Source organism: Gorilla gorilla, chromosome 7 (genome assembly GCF_029281585.2).
Source record: "Gorilla gorilla gorilla isolate KB3781 chromosome 7, NHGRI_mGorGor1-v2.1_pri, whole genome shotgun sequence".
In the NCBI taxonomy this organism is placed as follows: Eukaryota; Metazoa; Chordata; class Mammalia; order Primates; family Hominidae; genus Gorilla; species Gorilla gorilla.
This window is the reverse complement of record NC_073231.2, coordinates 61713861-61734048: the sequence shown is the minus strand read 5'-3', so window position 1 is coordinate 61734048 and position 20188 is coordinate 61713861. Positions and strand designations below refer to the sequence as shown.

Sequence of the window (20188 nt, the reverse complement as noted above, 5' to 3'; positions counted from 1 at the left end):
CCACGGTGGATAGTAAAGCAAAAAAATTTAACAATTCGCCTACTTTAGTCTACTTCTAAATCATAAAATAGAAATGTCTTTTTTTTTTTTTCTTTGCGATAGGGTCTCACTGGGTGAGACTGGCTGGGGTGCAGTGGTATGACCACAGCTCACTGTAACCTTGGACTCCTGGGCTCGAGTGATCTTCCCACCTTTTAATATATTTCATATTAAAATAGAAATGTCTTAAATAGAAAGTTTGTATAATATCCTCATCTACTAACCCAATGTATACACCTGCCATCCCTGACAAATCCAAGGAAGACATGTGAATTGCCTTTAACGCCTGTAATCCCAGCACTTTCGGAGGCCGAAGCGGGCGGATCACGAGGACAGGAGATCGAGACCATCCTGGCTAACACGGTGAAACCCCGTCTCTACTAAAAATACAAAAAATTAGCCGGGCGCTGTGCTGCCCGCCTGTAGTCCCAGCTACTCGGGAGGCTGAAGCAGGAGAATGGCGTGAACCCAGGAGGCGGAACTTGCAGTGAGCCGAGATCGCGCCACAGCACTCCAGCCTGGGCGAGAGTGAGACTCCGTCTCAATAAAAAAAAAATAATAAAAAAAAATAAAAAATGTTTTCAATTTACCCTCACCAACACCTGCACAGGACATTTTTTAAAAAACAATAAAATCAATATGGTTCCTGCCATCTGAATCTTTTTTTTTTTTTTTTGAGACGGAGTCTCGCTCTGTCGCCCAGGCTGGAGTGCAATGGCACCATCTCGGCTCACTACAGCCTCCGCCTCCCAGGTTCAAGCAATTCTCCTGCCTCAGTCTCCCAAGTAGCTGGGACCACAGGCGCACGCCACCATGCCTGGTTAATTTTTGTATTTTTATTAGAGATTGGCCAGGCTGGTCTCGAACTCCTCACCTCGTGATCTGCCTGCCTTGGCCTCCCAAAATTTTGGTATTACAGGCATGAGCCCTGTGTCTGGCCTGCCACCTAAATCTTAACCAGGATATAAGTATACTTATTTCGAATGGCCAAAGTGTCTGTTTTCTAATCCTTAAAATTACCAAAACATTTATTTATAAACATCACCAATAAATGGCACCACTTTATAGTTATTCAAACCAGAAGTCTGAGAGTAGAATTTCCATGTTTAGCAAATAAAAATATCATATGCCCAGTTACATTTGAATTTCAGATAAATAATATACTTTTAAAAATTTTAGTATAAGGGCCGGGCACGGTGGCTCACGCCTGTAATCCCAGCACTTTGGGAGGCCAAGGCGGGTGGATCACTAGGTCAGGAGATCGAGACCATCCTGGCTAACACGGTGAAACCCTGTCTCTACTAAAAATACAAAAAATTAGCCGGGCGTGGTAGCAGGCGCCTGTAGTCCCAGCTACTCGGGAGGCTGAGGCAGGAGAATGGCGTGAACCCAGGAGGCGGAGCTTGCAGTGAGCCGAGATCGCGCCACTGCACTCCAGCCTGGGCAACAGAGCGAGACTCTGTCTCAAAAAAAAAAAAAAAAAAAAAATTAGTATAAGTATATACCAAATATTGCATATACTATTGCATTTACTTATACTAAAAAAATTTTAGTATAAGTATATACCAAATATTGCATATACTATCGCAGTTACTTATACTAAAAAATTATTCATTGTTTATCTGAAATTCGAACTTAACTGGGTGTGCTGTATTTTATCAGATAATCCTAGCTGGAATTCTTCCTTTATCACCTCTCACATACAATACACCACACCAAGACTTGTCAATCACACGTCCTAAAAACATCTAGAATCCATCCACTTTCCTCCATTTATTCTGCCACCACCTTGGTTTAAACCACCAATGCAAGAATCTCCTAGTCAGTCTCTATGCTTCTGCTTTTGCATGAATATCAAAGTACATCGACCTAACAATAAGAGAAATAAATGCTCATTTCGAGTTTCTTTTCTAGGGTCAATATTTGGTAGCTCTGGAAATCTAAAATCCCTTAATTAGCATGAGAGCCGCCAGTGAACTTACAATGAACAGGTTGAGGCCTCTCATGGGTAACCTCTGAAACAACCCCTCTTCAAGTTTTCCAAGAAAAGTAACAATTTTCCCGGGTATGCTGGAGCCAATGACCAATCCAATCCATTTGCTAATTTGTGTTTATTGACGCAAGGGGATAAAACCGGAAAAATCTGGGCAGAAATGGTAAATTTGGGGCTTAATAAAGTTGCCTTAAAATATTCCTCTGTTTCAGAATGAATTCTAAGATTTATAAAGAGACTCCTTGATTCCAGTGCATACCTGATGTGAGACAGATTCCTGTCATTCAAATGCGTATTCTATGCATTGAATGGAGTATGCCCATCAGCCCAGGTTGCAAAGCCATGGGGCAGAGCACTAAACAATTTGGGCACTCAGCAAGTTATAATTCAAATAAATATAAAACACATGGCGCCAACTTTTTCAGATGACTGATGCTCAGGAACAGTTGATGCCTCCTGACTGGATAGATAAATGTTTTGGTTGCCAAGAGCTAGAGTTCTCTCTGAACGCTGCCAGCCTATCACGTTGTTGTCTAATCAATGAATTCTAACAAAGCAGCATATACATGGAAATGCAAGTACAGGTTTCAAGGTTTGTGTGACACCACGGAGCTGTATGAGCTAGCCAAATTGAACAGAAATTACTTCATCGAAATAACAGCCAGAACCAAGGAAAAAACGTTTCCCTGTATATCAAAAAGGCCAATATGAGTATTGGCACGAATGACTCATATCATACAACATGATGCCAATTCAAGTGTGTCAAAGTTCTCACAATTTAAATATGAATGTTCACCCACTCAATACAGAGCACCAACAAGTCTTAATATTGTTGGTACTAAACAAAGAAACTCCACTCAAGCTCTTTCCACAAGAAAAATGCATTACAAATCCAGTCAGAAGGGCATCCCCAAGTGTGAGTTACATAGTTAGGGCTCAGTTATTTAATAAACAACCCTTTCTGTGACTAAAACCTAATCACATCACCAAAAACATTTTTGAAAGCCATATCTGAGATATGTTTTCTGTGTATCGTATCTTCTTCTCTACAGTAGAAAAATAACATTTCGTACTGTGGACACACTGGTTAGACCAACATTACAGATTACAGAAGGATGAATGTCTGGATCAAAGGGGTCGAGTCAACCCTTATAAAACAAGTGTAGACAAATCTTGAAGTCTGCACTTGTATTCCCACGTGTAACCTGCTTTGCTGGTATTCACTGATGAGACAACGTGACAGGCTAGCAGCACTGGAAGATCTGCAGCTCTCACAATCAAAACAGTGTGTTTGTAAAATGATTCAGCCCCCCTTTCCTTTTGGCATCTGAGCTGCAGACCCAGCAAGTTGTTTCTGTCACCAAAAATGCTCTGGGAACTATACATAGAGCCGAAGTGAGCTTTCTTATGAGACTTCCCTTGGGGACAGGTCCAGAATATCTGAAACGGAACTGCTGTGAGACCATTTTAGCTCAAGGGATCCCAAATCCTTACTGGGATGCTGGTGAGAATGAGTGTGCTCCGCTGCCGCACCGCGATTTCGACTGCAAAGCTTTCCAACACAAGGTCCACTGCGCCGGGAGCAAGTGTTTGGGAGGCAGGACCTTGGCTTTCCTCAGAATCGGGCCTTTCTGGCGGCCCCCCTCCCAGCCTTCCAGGGCATGGAGCTAGTCCTGTGTCTAAAGGAGTCGGCAGGAAAAAGGCGCGGCAATGCGAGTGGGTGGTCGCCGGCCTGCTCGGTGCCGCCCGGCGACCAACTCTGCGGCGCCGGCGCCGAGTGCCTGGACCCGATTAAGGGGAAGGATTAGAAAGGGGGTGCCCGCCGGGCAGCGTACTCACCCTCCCCTGCGAACGCCCGGGCTCGCGTGCCGGGATCCACGCCCGGACCCCGCGCGGCCTTCCGGGTGAGCTGCCCGCGGCCGCCGGGACCTGCACTGCCGGCTAGCTCGGCATGCCTCGGCTCCGCGGTGGAATCTGGCCTGGCCCGTCATCCAGTTCCTGTCCCCGGCAGGCTCCGGCCCAGACCAGGCCCCCGGCCTCTCACCCCGACCTCAGGTTTCCGCCACAGCCCCCAGCCCAGGCCCTGGACACGCGTCCGGCCCCTGCCTCCGTGCCCGGCTCCCACGCCGCCTCCCGTCCCTCAGATCTCCGGCCGGCTTCCCCACGACCGGCCCCGACTAGGCCCCCGGCTGGGCCCTTCTTCAGCTGGGCGCGCACCTCTCCTTGGAGTAGAGCTGCAGCTGCTGCTCCTGCTGCTTCTTCCGGATAAACGCCATGGAGGGCAGGCGCGGGCGCAGAGCGCACAGGCAGGCCCCGCCGCCGCCCGCCGAGGAGGTCCGGAGGAGCCGGGGAGGGCGGGATTGGTGGCCGGCTGGGGAGCGCGAGGCTGCCGGCCTGGCTTCCCGTGCGGCGCCGCTGGGCGGCCGAGAGCCCGACGCGGCGTCCCGGCCGCGCTCACCGCAGCATCCTCGCGTGGGGACTCCGGCGGCACCGTGACTCAGGCCCGGAGGAGGAGCGCGCGGTGACACGAGGCGCCCCAAACTCAGGCCGCCTCAGGGGATCGCCACAGGACCAGCGGCCAGACTAGGATCCGACCTCACACACTAAACGTTTCACCACTTTACCAACCATTGCAGGCTGCGTTTTAAATATTTTACGCATAAAAAGGGATGCTGGCCCATAAACCACCAATCTGTTGGCCACAAGGACTTGAAATAACAACGTTTTGTGTCCTCAATTGTGAAAAAAAAAAAAAAGACGGAAGTTAAAGGGGTGAAGGCAACTCGATCGTAACTATTCCAAATACACCAGGAATAAGTGGGGATTTATAGCCAAGGAGCAAGGAGCAGGTGTTCGGAAAACTGCTAAGAGGAAACATCGGTTCTGGGGGGAATTCTGGCTGAACCAACCTAACAGGAGTCCCACTGAACGCAGGCCAGGGGGTCAGATACCAAGGGTAGGAGTAAAGAATTTTGATCACATATGGAGGGTGGGGGATTCTTGCTAAACTGCCGTGGCAGTGTTACTTCCTAATACTGCATTTACAAGGAAGTGCACACAAGGACCTGGGAGAAGATTCAGAAGACTAACTGAAGTTTGGCCAAGCAAAGAATCTTTAACACAGTCTCTTGATTGTTGAGATAATTGGTCGCATGATTTTTTTTTATATAACAGCTTTATTGGGATATAACTCACATACCAAACAAGTCAACCATTTAAAGTATACCATTCAGCGATTTTTAGTATATTTCCAGATATGTTCAACAATCACCACAATTTGAGAACATTTTCATCACATGTAAAAGAAACCCATACCCTCTAGCTATCACTCTTCCTAACTCTACCCTCCAAACCCCAGCCCTAGCAAACAATAATCAATTTCCTGTCTCTATGGGTTTGCCTATTCTGGATATTTCATATAAATGGAGCCATACATTATGTGGCCTTTTGTGTCTGGCTTCTTTCATTTAGCGTAATGCTTTCAAGGTTCATCTATGTTGTAGCATGTATCTGTACAGTACTTCGTTCCTTTAGATTGCTGGAGCATATTCTGTTGCATTTTGTTTATCCATTCATCAGTTGATGGACATTTCAGTTGTTTCCACATTTTGGCTATTGTGAATAAGGCTGCTGTACACAGTCATGTACAGTTTTTTTATGGACCTATGTTTCCATTTCTGTTGAGTGGAATTGGAATCTAAGAGTGGAATTGCTGGATGTGGAGGTGAAAGCAGCTCCATCTTGGAAGCTAATCCTCCGTGTTGACTTCTGATTGACCCCTGTTCTGGGAAGGCCTCTAAGATTTCTACTTTATTGTTCCTTGTGTAAGAGCAGGTATCTACCCAGTATGTTCTGTCCTTAATTCAAACAACTTGATGTTATTATACTTCAATTGTCCTACACATCCCTTCTGAACCACCCCTCCCCTATGGTATATAAGCCCTAAGGGGCTGGAGTGATGGCTCATGCCGGTAATCCCAATGCTTTTGGAGGTTGAAGCTGGAGGATTCCTTGAAGCCAGGAGTTCGAGACCAGCCTGGGCAACAAAGCAAGACCCCGTCTCTACAAAAAATAAAAAATAAAAATTACCTGGGTGCAATGGCACACACCTATAGTCCCAGCTACTGGAGAGGCTGAGGCAGGAGGATTGCTTGAAGCCAGGAGTTCGAGACCAGCCTGGGCAACAAAGCAAGACCCTGTCTCTACAAAAAATAAAAAATAAAAATTACCTGGGTGCAGTGACACACACCTATAGTCCCAGCTACTGGAGAGGCTGAGGCAGGAGGATCACTTGAGTCCAGGAGTTTGAGGCTTCTGTGAGCCATGATCGTACCACTGCATCCCAATCTAGGCAATACAAAGAGAGAGAGACCTTGTCTCAAAAGAAAAAAAAAAAAAAAGCATTGAGTCTGGGGGTTAATAGCACAGCAATCCACCATCTCATCTTGCTGCCCAAGACACAGATATGGACATGGCTTCTGTTCCTTAGTCGCTATTAAATGTTTCTTCCCAAGGAACTTTATTTGTCAGCCTCTTTCTTCCACATCCCAGCATCCCAGGACTTTGAGATAGATTTGTATAGGCCTGCCCACCATAGAACTGGGTCATATGGTAACTCCATGTCTAAATGTTTGAGAGACTGCCAGACTGTTTTCCAAAGTGGCTGTACCATTTAACATGCCCACCAGCAGCGTAGAAGGGTTCCAGTTTCTCTACATCTTCACCAGTATTTGTTATTACCTGACTTTTGTTTAGAGCTATTCTAGTGGGTATGAGTGGTATCTCAATGTGGTTATAACTTCTTAATATATGCTGAGAATGAGCCTCTGATTGTTTACCTTTGAGGGATTCTTGAACAACACGCCTCTAAGTTTCTTTTTCACGTTAAATAGGTAATGTGCCAAACTCATAACAAGGTTCAAGGGCGGCACATCTCACAGCTGCACATGAACACCCAATCATCACACTTATGAACTACAAAAGGATCCAAACATCTAAATTGTATGCTTGTGGAAACATATCTCATACTGTCTTAAGGATCAGGTTTTGCAGGGTTATATTTTTAGAAGCTTCAAGGTAAATGTACATCTCAGCTTTCTCTAGTAAGTCGCAGGACTGTGAAGAGAAGGTAGGGAAACCAAGAGTAAAAATTGTGGCTGGATCTTTTGAATTTGACCCCTAGCAGCACTGGACAAAATGCTATGTATAGTGAGCACACCCATTAAAAATTTTGGGAATGAATGAAGGTACCTGGGTACCCTTTGACTGTGACTGAGTCCCTTCCATGTGTCCAAGTGCGGTGCAGAACCTGTAACACATTAGGTCAACATTCCTGGAGGAAATTGTGACGCTGTCTGGTAGCCAAGAAATAAATACACTAGCAGGTACACAATGAAATAAGATAATAAAATTTGTCAAAAGGTACGTGATAAATTTCTTTATGAGAAGTACTACAAAAAGTTCTGTGAGTTCAGAGGAGAGATTAATTTGGCTGGAATAAAGAAAAAACAACAACAAAAACACAGACTGTAAATTATCTTCTTGAAGTTAAACATTAGAGGAAGATTAGATGTGTCTCTGCTGTTAAGAAGATTAGATGTGTCTAACAGTCTCTACTGTTAAAGAATCTCTCCTTAACCCAACTCTAGCCAAATTCCTCTGAGTCCACTTCTCAACTAGGCCTCAACCTTGGCCTATAAAAACCAGACTCCCAGCACAAATAATTTAGTCTAGGCCCCATCCCCCACATTAAAAGACTTAAACAAACAAACATAATTTCTAACAGCTTGAGGCCACATCCCTAGCATAACCCAGCCCCACTTAATGTACCTGTCTGAGAAAGCTCAAAGCAATTAAAAGAATTTACTACTTATGCCGGGCACGGGTGGCTCACGCCTGTAATCCCTGCACTTTGGGAGGCCAAGGTGGGCGGATCACCTGGGGTCAGAAGTTTGAGACCAGCCTGGCCAACGTGGTGAAACACCATCTGTACTAAAAATACAAAAAAGTAGCCGGGCATGGTGGTGGGCGCCTGTAATCCCAGCTACTTGGGAGGCTGAGGCAGGAGAATCGCTTGAACCCGGGAGGTGGAGGTTGCAGTGAGCCGAGATAGCACCATTGTACTCCAGCCTGGGTGACAGAGGAAAACTCCATCTCAAAAAAAAAAAAAAAAAGAATTTACTATTCATTCCAGCCAACATCTGACACAGGCCCCATCTGACATAGTAAAGCCAACATCTGACATAGTAAAGGGTGTACTCTGACCACCCTTTCTTAGAACATTTACCAAAAACGGCTTACAATTGTGAATCACTCCTCTGTCCCTTTAAGATGTATATGTGTCTCCTACAACTCACAGTGTCTTTCTCAAGGACCTGAAATCTATTCCTTTGAAATGTAATCATTAGGAAGTATAGGACCTTGTCTTACAGGCTCTGTGAGAAAATAGAATCTCAACTTCAATAATGACCAGCTAGCGGACACAGCTGACCTAATCACATTTACACAGACCAATCCTTTCTAGATTTTTAATTCCCTTACTCTATTCAGCCCATGATTTCCCCTTCCCTACTCCCTCATTTTCACTTCAAAAATGTCCATCCACCTTTGCACAAATCAAAGTTGAATTCGTGCTGACTCCTGACCCCTATTGCAATAATGTATTACTGATTAAAATCTGTCCTTACCATTTGAACTAGTGTCTGATTTTGTCTATCTTTGGCAGAAAGAAGGGAAGAAACACAATCAAAGGGACTGTCTTGAACAATGACTCAGAAGAGACACGCTTCCTCTTTAACAGTTTGTGTTTGTGGAGAATTGAGAGAACTGAGACTGGAGCTCCCTCATCCTCCCCTCACCAAAGCATCCACCCTACTAGCATCTGCCCTCTTATGCTTTGTCTTCATTTCTGCTATTTTAAGGTATATTTGCTCCTATCAAAGGCCAACTTCTCCTTTCTTCCCAACAATTTGGCCTTTGCGATGACCCTTTCTTCTTTCTTTTTCTCTCTTGCTTTCTCTATTTCTCTCTCACTGTTGGATCATTTCTATTTGAATATAAATGTAGTTTTCAAAAAACTTTCCCTTTATCCTACATCTCCCTCCAACTCCCCATTCACAAAGGAACTTCTTGAAACATCTGCCTATACATGCTGCTCCATTTTCTCACCTTGTGGTTTTTTGTTTTTGTTTTTTTTTTTTTTTTTGAGTTGGAGTCTCGCTCTGTCACCCAGGCTGGAGTGCAGTGGCGCAATCTTGGCTCACTGCAACCTCTGCCTCCCGGGTTCACGCCATTCTCCTGCCTCAGCCTCCCAAGTAGCTAGGACTACAGGCGCCTGCCACAACGCCCGGCTAATCTTTTGTATTTTTAGTAGAGACAGGGTTTCACTGTGTTAGCCAGGATGGTCTCGATCTCCTGACCTCGTGATCTGCCCACCTTGGCCTCCCAAAGTGCTGGGATTACAGACATGAGCCACCGTGCCCGGCCTCACCTTGTGTTTTCTGGAGTCCATTCCAATTGGACGTCCAGGCTAGATGTGGTGGCTCACACCTATAATCCCAGCATTTTGGGAGGCTAAGGCAGGAAGATGTCCTGAGGCAGGAGGATGGCTTGAGGCAGGAGTTCAAGACCAGCCTGGGCAACATAGTGAGACTTCATCTCTACAAAAAAATTTTAAAAAATTAGCCAGGCGTGGTGGTGCGTGCCTGTAGTCCCAGCTACTTGGAAAGCTGAGGTGAGAGGATAGGTTGAGTCCAGGAGTTTGAGGCTGCAGTGAACTCTAACTACACCACTGCATTCCACCTTGGGTAACACAGCAAGACCCTGCCTCCAAAAGTAATAATAATTGGACTTCTATTTCCACCACTCCACTGTAATGGTTCTTGTCAAATCACTACATTCATTGATCACTTTTCTAGCTTCATCCTTCTGAGCTACCAGCAGAATCAAATGTAGTATAACATAGCATTTAACGTATCTCCTCACTGGAGGGCTTTGCTCCCATTACTTCCAAGAGCCCACAGTTTCTTTGCTTTTCTCCTACCTTGATTCTTTCTTCTTGTCAGTCTCCTTAGTTGGTTTCTCTCCTGACTAATTTCTTAATGTTGATTCTCTGTACTCAATCTCCAGGTAATTTCAACTGGTGCCATGACAGAGGGCTGTTGAGAAAAAAATTTCTTATACAGTTTGAGCTTCCCAAATCAAAAAATTCCAAATCCAAAATACTCCAAAATCCAAAACTTTTTGGGTGCTGACATGATGCTCAATAGAAATGCTCCTTGGAGCATTTTGGATTTCAGATTTTTGGATTAGAGATGTTCAACCAGTATGTATTCTGCAAGTATTTCAACATCCAAAACAAAATTCTGAAACCCAGAATATTTCTGGTCCCAAGCATTTCAGATAAGGGATACTCAACCTGTAGTAGCACATTCTTTTCTTACCTGAAGAAAATGGGCAATCGCCATTCCCTTACACATGTTATGACTGCCTTCATGCTTTTAAGCTTCCTGTTCTCTCTGTCTAAAATGCCTTCCTACCTTTCTACCACCATTTCTTCCTGTCAAAATCCTACCTGTCCTTTAAATTCCCATTCAAAACTTATTTGAAGTCTTTTTAGTGCACCCAAGTGGAATTTATCTCACATTCACTTACTCAGTACATATTTATTTCACATCAGTGTATGTCACGCATTCAGCTGGGCATTAGTGGGTAGGTGCCTTTGAGACTATGGTTGGATAGGGATGTGAACAGTGACCCCATTTTACCTTATAAGGCCTATCTCCCTCTTTGGGTTAGAATCTCCTTGGGAACAGAAACAGTGACTTGTTGGTCTTTATATCCACATTACCACTAAATACAGTGTCTTGCACTTAGCAGTTGCCCAGTAAATGTTTGTTGAATTGAATATTGCGCTTTCTTTTGTCAGCATTTGTATCTATTTTGATTTGTTGTACTGTAAATAAAAGAAAACTCAGTCAATAGTTGGAGTACATTTCCTCATCATTGGCATGGATGGCACAGATGTTAATAGAAGCCTGACTTTTCTCTTAGACTTGTAGCCTTTTGATCACAAGGTCACGTTCCATCACCATGATTGTACTCAGCTTCTGAGGAGAAATAAGGAGGAAGGGCAGGGCCAGCCTTGTGTGTTTCTCTTATTAGTAAACCAAAAGCACTCCCAGAAATGCACACCAATCTTCCAGGCCAGAATTCTTGCATAGCAGCAGTGGAGACTGGGCAAACAAGTGCTTCACTCTTACAGCCTCAATATTGCCAAGCCGCCAGGCAGAAGCAGGTTGGGAATGGCTCCCGGGTCAGTCAATCTGCAACGTGTACCCCATTACTAAAATGAAAACTAGCCAGGAATACATATTGATACTTATTCTTAAGGAAGATGACACCTGAGACTATTATTTTTTTCTTTACATCATCTTCATTAAAAGGTATTGACTATTTATTGTATGCCACGAAATGTTCTAGGTATAGAGACTCAGCCATAAATGATATGAAGTCCTTGCCCTTTTGGAACTTACCTTCTGGTAAGAGTGACTATTTAAAAAGTGAATAATGTAAATTTAGGTAAGGATAAGTATCACAAGAAAAACTGGACCACAGTAAGGAATAGAGCATGAAGAGGGTGAGAACTTCTTTAGATAGGGGGTCAGAGAAGTCTCCTCTGATCACTGATATTTCAGCTGGCAACTAAATGAATTAAGAAACTTGAATGTGCAGATCCTGAGAAAAGGCATTCCAGGTAGAAGGAATAGCAAGGTCAACAGCCTGAGCCAGCACTTTAGTGTCTAGAGCACACTAACGGTGAGAGATAGAGGCAGCAGGGCCCAGACCACAGGACAAAGGTGAGCACTGGATTTTTTATTATTATTTTTATTAATGTGTGACACAGGCCACTGGAGGGGTAAGAGCAGGAAAATGACATGATATGTTTTACATTTTAAAGTTTGACCACTGCGTTACAAGCCTGAAAGAAGCTCAAAACTTACATGGACAGCAGGAAAATTTAGATAGAACTGTGATCAGCTCTTTCCTCTTGCACATTTTGCTTAAATAACAAAGGGAATTGTATGAGTCTGGGTTCTCCAGAGAAACAGAACTAATAGGAGTTTATATACAGGAGTCTGGAATGTATATATCCAAGTCTGAGCCCAAGAACCTGAAAACCAGGAGAGCCCGTTGTATAATCTCCAGTCTCATCCCAAGCCCAGAGGCAGAAGAACAATGCCCCAGCTCAAAGACAGTCAGGCAAAGAGAGTTATTCTCTCTTACTCCACTTTTGTGTCCTATTCAGGCCTCCAATAGATTGTTTGAGGCCTCTCTACATTGGGAGGGCTGTATGCCTTACTCAGTCCACCAACTCAAAAGGAACCTCCCCCACAGACATACCCACAATAATGTTTAACCAAACATCTGACCCCATGGACCAGTCAAGTTGACACACAAAATTAGCCATCACAGGAATTTGTAGCTCAGGTACCTGGAAATCCGAAGTATCATATACATCAATGTTCGTTAATCCAGTGGCTCAATAAGTTCATCAGAGACACAGTTTTTCATCATCTTTCTGTTAGGCCTTCCGCATAGTTAGCTGCCTTCTAAGTCTGGTTCCCTTCCCCTATGGCTGGTAATAGGTAGCTTCTGGTATTTGGCCAGCTGCCTACTTTCTCCCTCAGGGTGAGAGACCTCATCCAGCCCAGGCTGGCTAGCAAGTATCTAGAGACTCCCTTGATTGTCCCTATTAGTTCACATGACTTCCCCAAATCCAAGACTGATGAGGGAAATGAAACATTCTCTGAGACTCTGGGCCATCTCTAGAATTGGAGGTAGAAGTTAGCATTCCCCAAAGTACATGAGTTAAGTAAGAAAGGGGTGGAAAGACAAATGAAAATGCGTGTGTGAGTAGGAGCAGGTCCTGGGGCAGTAATGAGATTTGAGACATTTAAGTCACAGCAGACATTGCGTGTAACCACTTATGTTTTCTCATTTTGGCAATGCTGGTGCAAGCCTCCTCTTCTCCCTTTCATACTTATCTGGGCATGTGAGTTAGTGTTGAAATTAATGGAGGAATAAGACCTCACATTTTTTTAAGAGGATTTTTTAGATGATTTCTCCCATGCAGTTAATACTGTTTCTGAGGTTCTGTTTTTTATGTCCAGTGGGAAAAAATTAAATAGGAGCTGTATATGCCCATATTGGCATCAATTTTTCCTCCATGGGTTCTATACAGCTTCCAGAGGGCATCTGTTATCTGTCACCTGCACAGTTTATCTTCCTTGCTTGGGTAAAGATTAGGGTAATTGCTGAAGTCATCCCTCATTTAAGATCTTCTCCCTTGTACTTTATAAATCCAGCAATGTTTTTACTCTGCAAGTTGCTAATCGGAGATTAGATTAGGTTAGAAGATAAACAGGAAATTACAAATAAAACCATAATTTTAAGATATACATACATTGTATGCCCTAAAATACAGAAATGTCAACTTCATAAAAAGTAAGTGAAAATTACAACAAAATGAGATACTATTTTCAGATATCGATGTGACAAATATCAGTACTGTCAATGGTTGTGTCCAGTGCTGAAGTGCTTGAACACTATTGATGGAAGTAAAATTGGTAAATTTCTCTAGTGTAAACTGGTAAATGTTTAGTAACCAGCAAGTTGGAAGAAAACAGGCTGATTTGGAGTGTTTGCCAATTTTTGTCGTGTAAAATACCCCCACTATGGCCAATTTCATCTTACCAACGTGAAATCACTGAATGCAGAGCTGGGAAGAGATGTATACATGTGAACTGGCTCTTCTGGAAGGCAATTTAAATATATCACAGGATTCAACAAAATTTGTTTTTGTTTTTGTTTTTGTTTTTTGACACAAGGTCTCTCTCTGTTGCCCAGGCTAGAGTGCAGTGGCATGATCTCAACTCATTGCAACCTCTGCCCCCCGGGCTGAAGCAATTCTTTGACCTCAGCCTTCTGGGTAGCTGGGAGTACAGGTAAGCACCACCACACCCAGCTAAAAAAAAAAAAAAAAAAAAAAAAACTTGTACAGACAGAGTCTTTCTACATTGCCCAGGCTGGTCTCTTGGATTCCTGGGCTCAAGTGATCCTCCCGCCTTGGCCTGTCAAAGTGCTGAGATTACAAGCGTGAGCCACAGTGTCTGTCCCAGTTTTATGTTTAACCAGTTAAAAACCAACAGTAGGGCTGGGCGCGGTGGCTTATGCCTGTATTCATACCACTTTGGGAGGCCGAGGGGGTCAGATCACTAGGTCAAGAGTTCGAAACCAGCCTGGCCAACATGATGAAACCCTGTCTCTACTAAGAATACAAAAATTTGCTGGGTGTGTTGGTGTGTGCCCGTAATCCCAGCTTCTCGGGAGGTTGAGGCAGGAGAATTGCTTTAACCTGGGAGGCAGAGGTTGCAGTAAACCAAAATCGTGTCACTTCACTCCAGCCTGGGCGACAGAACGTTTCATTTCCCTCATCAGTCTTGGATTTGGGGAAATCATGTGAACTAAGAGAGACGATCAAGGGAACCTCTAGATACCTGCTACCTAGTCTCGGTTAAAAAAACAAAAACAAACAACCAACAGTAATCCAGTTTCTACTAAGAGGTCAATGGTTAAGTAAATTGTTATCTATTCAGTAAAATAATATGTGGTCATTTAAAATCCTGTTTCTAAAGAAGATTTAATTACCTAGGGAAATGACTACAATGAATTTGTGAAATATTTGGAAATGATATATTTTATACTATCTCAATATATCTTAAGTGTACTAAAAATTTAGCAAGTGTTTATAGCAGTTATTTCTGAATACAGAGATTATGATTTTTGTTTTCTTCTTTATACTCCTATGTATTTCCCAAAGAATATAGAAGTGCCCCCTTATTCACAGTTTCACTTTCTGCAGTTTCAGTTACCTGCAGTCAACAGCAGGCCAAAAATATTAAATGGAAAATTTCAGAAATAAACAATTCATGCATTTTAAATTGCTAGGTGTTCTGAGTAGCATGATGAAATTGCATGCTCTCTGTTGCTGTCTGGCTCTGTCCCACCGGGGATGTGAGTCCTCCCTTTGTCTAGCGTCTCCATGCCACAGATGTTCCCTGCCCTTTAGACACTTAGTAGCCACCTCAGTTATCAGATGGAAAAACATAGTGTGTATAGGGTTCGGTACTATCTGAGGTTTCTGGCAGCCACTGGGGACCTCAGAAGGTATTCCTCACACATATGGGGAGACTTCTGTATAAGTTTTCCCTCAGTGTTTTGGGGATATTCTAGGACTTGCCTATACTCTCTGTGCAAATACCAAATTCTCAGATGCTCAAGTCCTTTATAGTCGGCCTCTGTATCTGTGGGTTCTTCATCCGTGGATTTAATCAACCGTGTCTCTAAGGGTGGACTGTATTACTTTCATAATTGAAAACCAAATCATATTTATTACCCATTTTCTTATGCAAAAATTGGTGTATAAACAGCATTTTTGGAGGGTACATCCTAAAGGATTCTCTTTTTCCATTTTTCTCTGGTCAATTTCTGGACTAGGAGAACACTGAATGTGTGTTTCTTTAAATTTTCTACTTCAAGATTTGCAAGAAACCGCTGTCAAGGAGCCACCGTTGGCCCAGGATCATTTCCCCAGCCCAGGCCTGCCTCCTGCCTCTCCAATTTCTCTTTTGCTATGGTCTTGAGAACTCAGCTTGGTTTGGTTTCCTTTGTGACTCTCAGCACACACTCTACCCGTTGGGATTTGTTTTTCCTTAAGCTTGGCCACTCCAGAAAACAAAGCTTTCAGCTCTTTTCTTCACTTATTTTCCCCCAAACACATTGATATTGCCTTTTTTCTTTCAAGGGCTGTTTTCCCACAGTACTTGTCCTGGAACACTACTGCTAATGCCACCAGTACCACTGGTTATCATTTGCTAAGTACTACTTTTAAGTATTTTTTGTATGTTAACTTGTTTAGTCATCATAACCATTCTTGACGCAGGCACAATCATCCCCGTTTTGTATATAAGGAAACTGAAGCATGAGATCACATATCTGGAAAGTCGAGGAGCTGGGATTGGAATCTCTCAGTTTAGACCCAAAGCCCAGTCACGTAACCACTAGATCACATTGCCTCGAGAGAAAGAAAAGAAACTTTTAATGTGAGGAATGGAAGCCTCCTTTAAACGACCAGACCCAGGCAGGGCACGGTGGCTCATGCCTGTAATGCTAGCATTTTGGGAGGCCAAGGTGGGAGGGTCTCCTGAACACAGGAGTTTGAGACCAGCCTGGACAACAAGCATAGTGAGAGCTCGTCTCTACAAAATAGTAAAAAAATACCTAGGCGTGGTGGAGGACACCTGTGGTCCCAGCTCATCAGGAGGTAAGGTGGGAGGAAAACTTGAGCCTAGTGAAGGGGTGGGTTGCCCCTCCACACCTGTGGGCATTTCTCATCAGGTGGAATGAGAGACTTAGAAAAGAAAGAGACACAGAGACAAAGTATAGACAAAGAAAAATGGGCCCAGGGGACCGGCGTTCAGCATACGGAGGACCCGCTCCGCACCGGCCTGAGTTCCCTTAGTATTTATTGATCATTATCGGGCATTTCCCGGAGAGGAGGATGTGGCAGGACAATAGGGTAATAGTGGAGAGAAGGTCAGCAGGAAAACATGTGAACAAATGTCTCTGCATCATAAACAAGGTAAAGAGAAAAGTGCTGTGCTTTTGATGTGCATATACATAAACATCTCAATGCCTTAAAGAGCAGTATTGCTGCCAGCATGTCTCACCTCCAGCTCTAAGGCGGTTTTCCCCTATCTCAGTAGATGGAATATACAACTGGGCTTTACACCGAGATATTCCATTGCCCAGGGAAGAGCAGGAGACAGATGCCTTCCTCTTATCTCAACTGCCAAGAGGCGTTCCTTCCTCTTTTACTAATCCTCCTCAGCACAGCCCCTTTACGGGTGTCGGGCTGGGGGACGGTCAGGTCTTTCCCTTCCCACGAGGCAATATTTCAGACTATCACATGGGGAGAAACCTTGTACAATACCTGGCTTTCCTAGGCAGAGGTCCCTACGGCCTTCTGCAGTGTATTGTGTCTCTGGATACTTGAGATTAGGGAGTGGTGATGACTCTTAACAAGAATGCTGCCTTCAAGCATTTGTTTAACAAAGCATCCTGCACAGCCCTTAATCCATTTAACCCTGAGTTGACACAGCACATGTTTCAGGGAGCACAGGGTTGGGGGTAGGGTTACAGATTAACAGCATCTCAAAGCAGAATTTTTCTCAGTATAGAACAAAATGGAGTCTCTTATGTCTACTTCTTTCTACACAGACACAGTAACAATCTGATCTCTCTTTCTTTTCCCCACACCTAGGACATTGAGGCTGAAGTGAGCAGTGATCACAACACTGCACTCCAGCCTGGGTGACAGAGTAAGACCCTGTCTCAAAAAAAAAAAAAAAAAAAGAAAGAAAGAAAAAGAGAAAAAAAAAAACGGACCCAGCGGGGTGTTGGAATGAGACTGCAGTCATATTCCACCCATCCTCTCACCCCTTGAGCTAAGTAATCATTTTGAAGTTGCTTGTCATGTGGCCTCTAGACTGGCTGATGCCTCCAGTAGCTATAAATTAGCCTAATAATGCCATATGCTGGACACCATAATTCATACCTAATAGCTCAACAATGTATAGCCAATTACTAACAATGTCATTTTTGTAAGCTAATGAGGATTCCTGACGAACCACTTTTATACTTTCATCATCACTCCCTCTCCCGATTCATCATTTTTTTCTTTAGCAGCTCCAATCTCTCCTTTGTTCTCCAGAGCACTTCCCAAGGTAACTGAGAAGTATTTTCTGGGCTGCAGTCCTTAACTTTAGGCCAAATAAACTCTCTACCTATAGTAATTTTGGCTCAATTTCTTTCTTTAGGCCAACACTCCTAAAAATCACAAATGAAGCTGAATGGGCATTCACTTTCTGCTTTCATCTTCTTGGGGATAAGAACTATAAAATCCTTGGCTGGGCACGGTGGCTCACGCCTGTAATCCCAGCACTTTGGGAGGCTGAGGCGGGTGGATCACGAGGTCAGGAGATTGAGACCATCCTGGCTAATATGGTGAAACCCCGTCTCTACTGAAAATACAGAAAAATTAGCCAGGCGTAGTGGTGGGCGCCTGTCGTCCCAGCTACTTGGGAGGCTGAGGCAGGAAAATGGCGTGAACCCAGGAGGTGGAGCTTACAGTGAGCCGAGATTGTTCCACTGCACTCCAGCCTGGGCGACAGAGCGAGACTTCATCTCAAAAAAAAAAAAAAGAACTATAAAATCCTTTTCTCATTCCTCATCTGATCCTACCTTTAATGAAGGCCATATGGCTGCTTTTATTCCTTATAGTCCTTCCTTACAACATAAAGATATGAATAAGCTGAGCCAATAGAACAACCAAACCCCTGTAGGTCAAGTGGAAAATGTATCTTTGATCATTTTTAAACACGGTATTACCACGTTCATTAGGCTTTAGTCGTATGAAAGAGTAATCCTCTCTTGGTATTTTCTTGCAATACTCAAGACATCTGTTGGGCTCATCATCATAATATTATTGTGGTTCACGTGTGAGTTGGGGCCCTCTGCTCTAGTGCGTTGTCTTGTAGACAAAGTTGGACCTAAGGCTCATGGAATTCAAAGGCCTTTCCAAAATGGGCCTCATTTCTCTCAGGGTTTCTATCTTCATGGCTTCCTCTGTCTCCCAAGGTCTAGTTCTTTACTCTGGTCTTTGTTTTCACCATGTGAGGCCCCTTTCCTGGCCGACCTCCCTCCCAGCCTCACGGTATTAGTGTTTACTGGATAGCCGTGAGTCCAGGGAGGAGTAACGTCTGTACAAACTGCTTTGTAAAAAATTCCACATGAATTCTTCTCTCAGCCTACTACTTAGGATCTTAAGTCTACCACTGATGATTCCTCATGCTGCTCATCCATAAAGAGTCCAGTCTCACATCTTCCCATTTTCTCCCTCTCTCCTTTCTCCTCTTTTCTTACCTCCCCGTCTTTCCCTCTCTAGAGCAACAGTTCTCAAACTTCAGTGTGCACCAGAATCACCCAGCTTGTTTAAAACAAGATTTCTCAGCCCAGTCATAGTTTGTGATTGAGTGGGACTGAAGTAGGAACTGAGAATCTGCATGTTTTCAATTTTTAAAAGTGTTTTAGAGACAAAGTCTTATTATATTGCCCAGGCTGGAGTAGAGCAGCTATTTGCAGGCACAATCATAGCTCACCATGGCACTATTCCTGGGCTCAAGTGATCCTCCCACCTCAGTCTCTAGAGTGGATGGGACTATAAGCACCCCTGACTGTCCCCAGAAAGAATCTGCATTTCTGCTAAGCTCCCAGGTATTGCTGATGCTGATCTTGAGACCACTCTTTAAGAAATACTACTTTAGAACAACACATTTCTTCCCAGGTCTCCAAGACAGCAGTTCCATCTGCTTCTCTTTGGTTCACATTTTATTGCAAACACTTATTAACACATTTTTCCAACAAATATAATTCATTTCCTAAGAGGAATGGTGGTGCCAGGTTTAAAGAAATATGCTATTTTTGCCACTGTTACCTCATCTTCATAATTGTCAATATTATTACCCTCTGAATTTATTATGTGATTACTCTGTAGCATACACTGAGCTCTGTAATTTGCATTCACTTTTCTCCTTCAATCTTGTTGGGAGGAAATTCTCCATGAATCTACATTTTTCCATGTCTAAGCATCAATAGTCAATTTGTGCAGATTTATTTACATTCCAGTTTAGTAAAGGTAGACAGTGCCTCTGTCTATCTGCCCTCTCTCTCTTTCCATTCCTGGGTAGTAAAGATAAAAACCTCACCCTCCCCTCCCAGGGAAGATTTGCTAACATCCCAGAATAACAAATATAATCTCTGTTTCTGAAGGGCAGGAGGGACAGGTTTGCCAGCCCCCATATAATGCCAGGGGGGTCCTAAGCTTGGCATTCTTCAGGAGTGCTCCAAACCGCTGTGTATGCAACACCCACCTGGGTGCCTTTATCACCCCCATGTACCTGACAGGCAAGGGAAGCTGGTGCTTGGATGAAACTCACAATGTCTGCCCTGTCGTGAGTAATAAACTGTCTAAATCCA

The 20188-nt window shown here is 43.8% G+C and overlaps 1 protein-coding gene and 1 non-coding gene across 4 annotated transcripts in view; both read right to left on the bottom strand.

Annotated features, from left to right (window-relative positions):
• Positions 1-5463, bottom strand: part of NSMAF (neutral sphingomyelinase activation associated factor) — a 77268-nt gene extending 71805 nt beyond the window's left edge. Inside the window, exon 1 of one of the 3 annotated variants that reach the window (XM_031013961.3) lies at positions 3872-5463. In XM_031013961.3, the coding sequence (XP_030869821.2) occupies positions 3872-4023 (152 nt within the window). In that variant the 5' untranslated portion in view covers positions 4024-5463. Of the gene's footprint in view, positions 1-3526; positions 3637-3871 lie in introns of those variants that run through there. The other 2 variants (XM_055349148.2, XM_063709279.1) reach the window with 2 other exon arrangements.
• Positions 5464-6914: 1451 nt separating this feature from the next.
• LOC115935713 (small nucleolar RNA U13) lies at positions 6915-7018 on the bottom strand. The gene has a single exon (XR_004071331.1). It is a non-coding gene; the product is annotated as a small nucleolar RNA U13 (small nucleolar RNA).
• Between the last annotated feature and the right edge of the window lie 13170 nt (positions 7019-20188).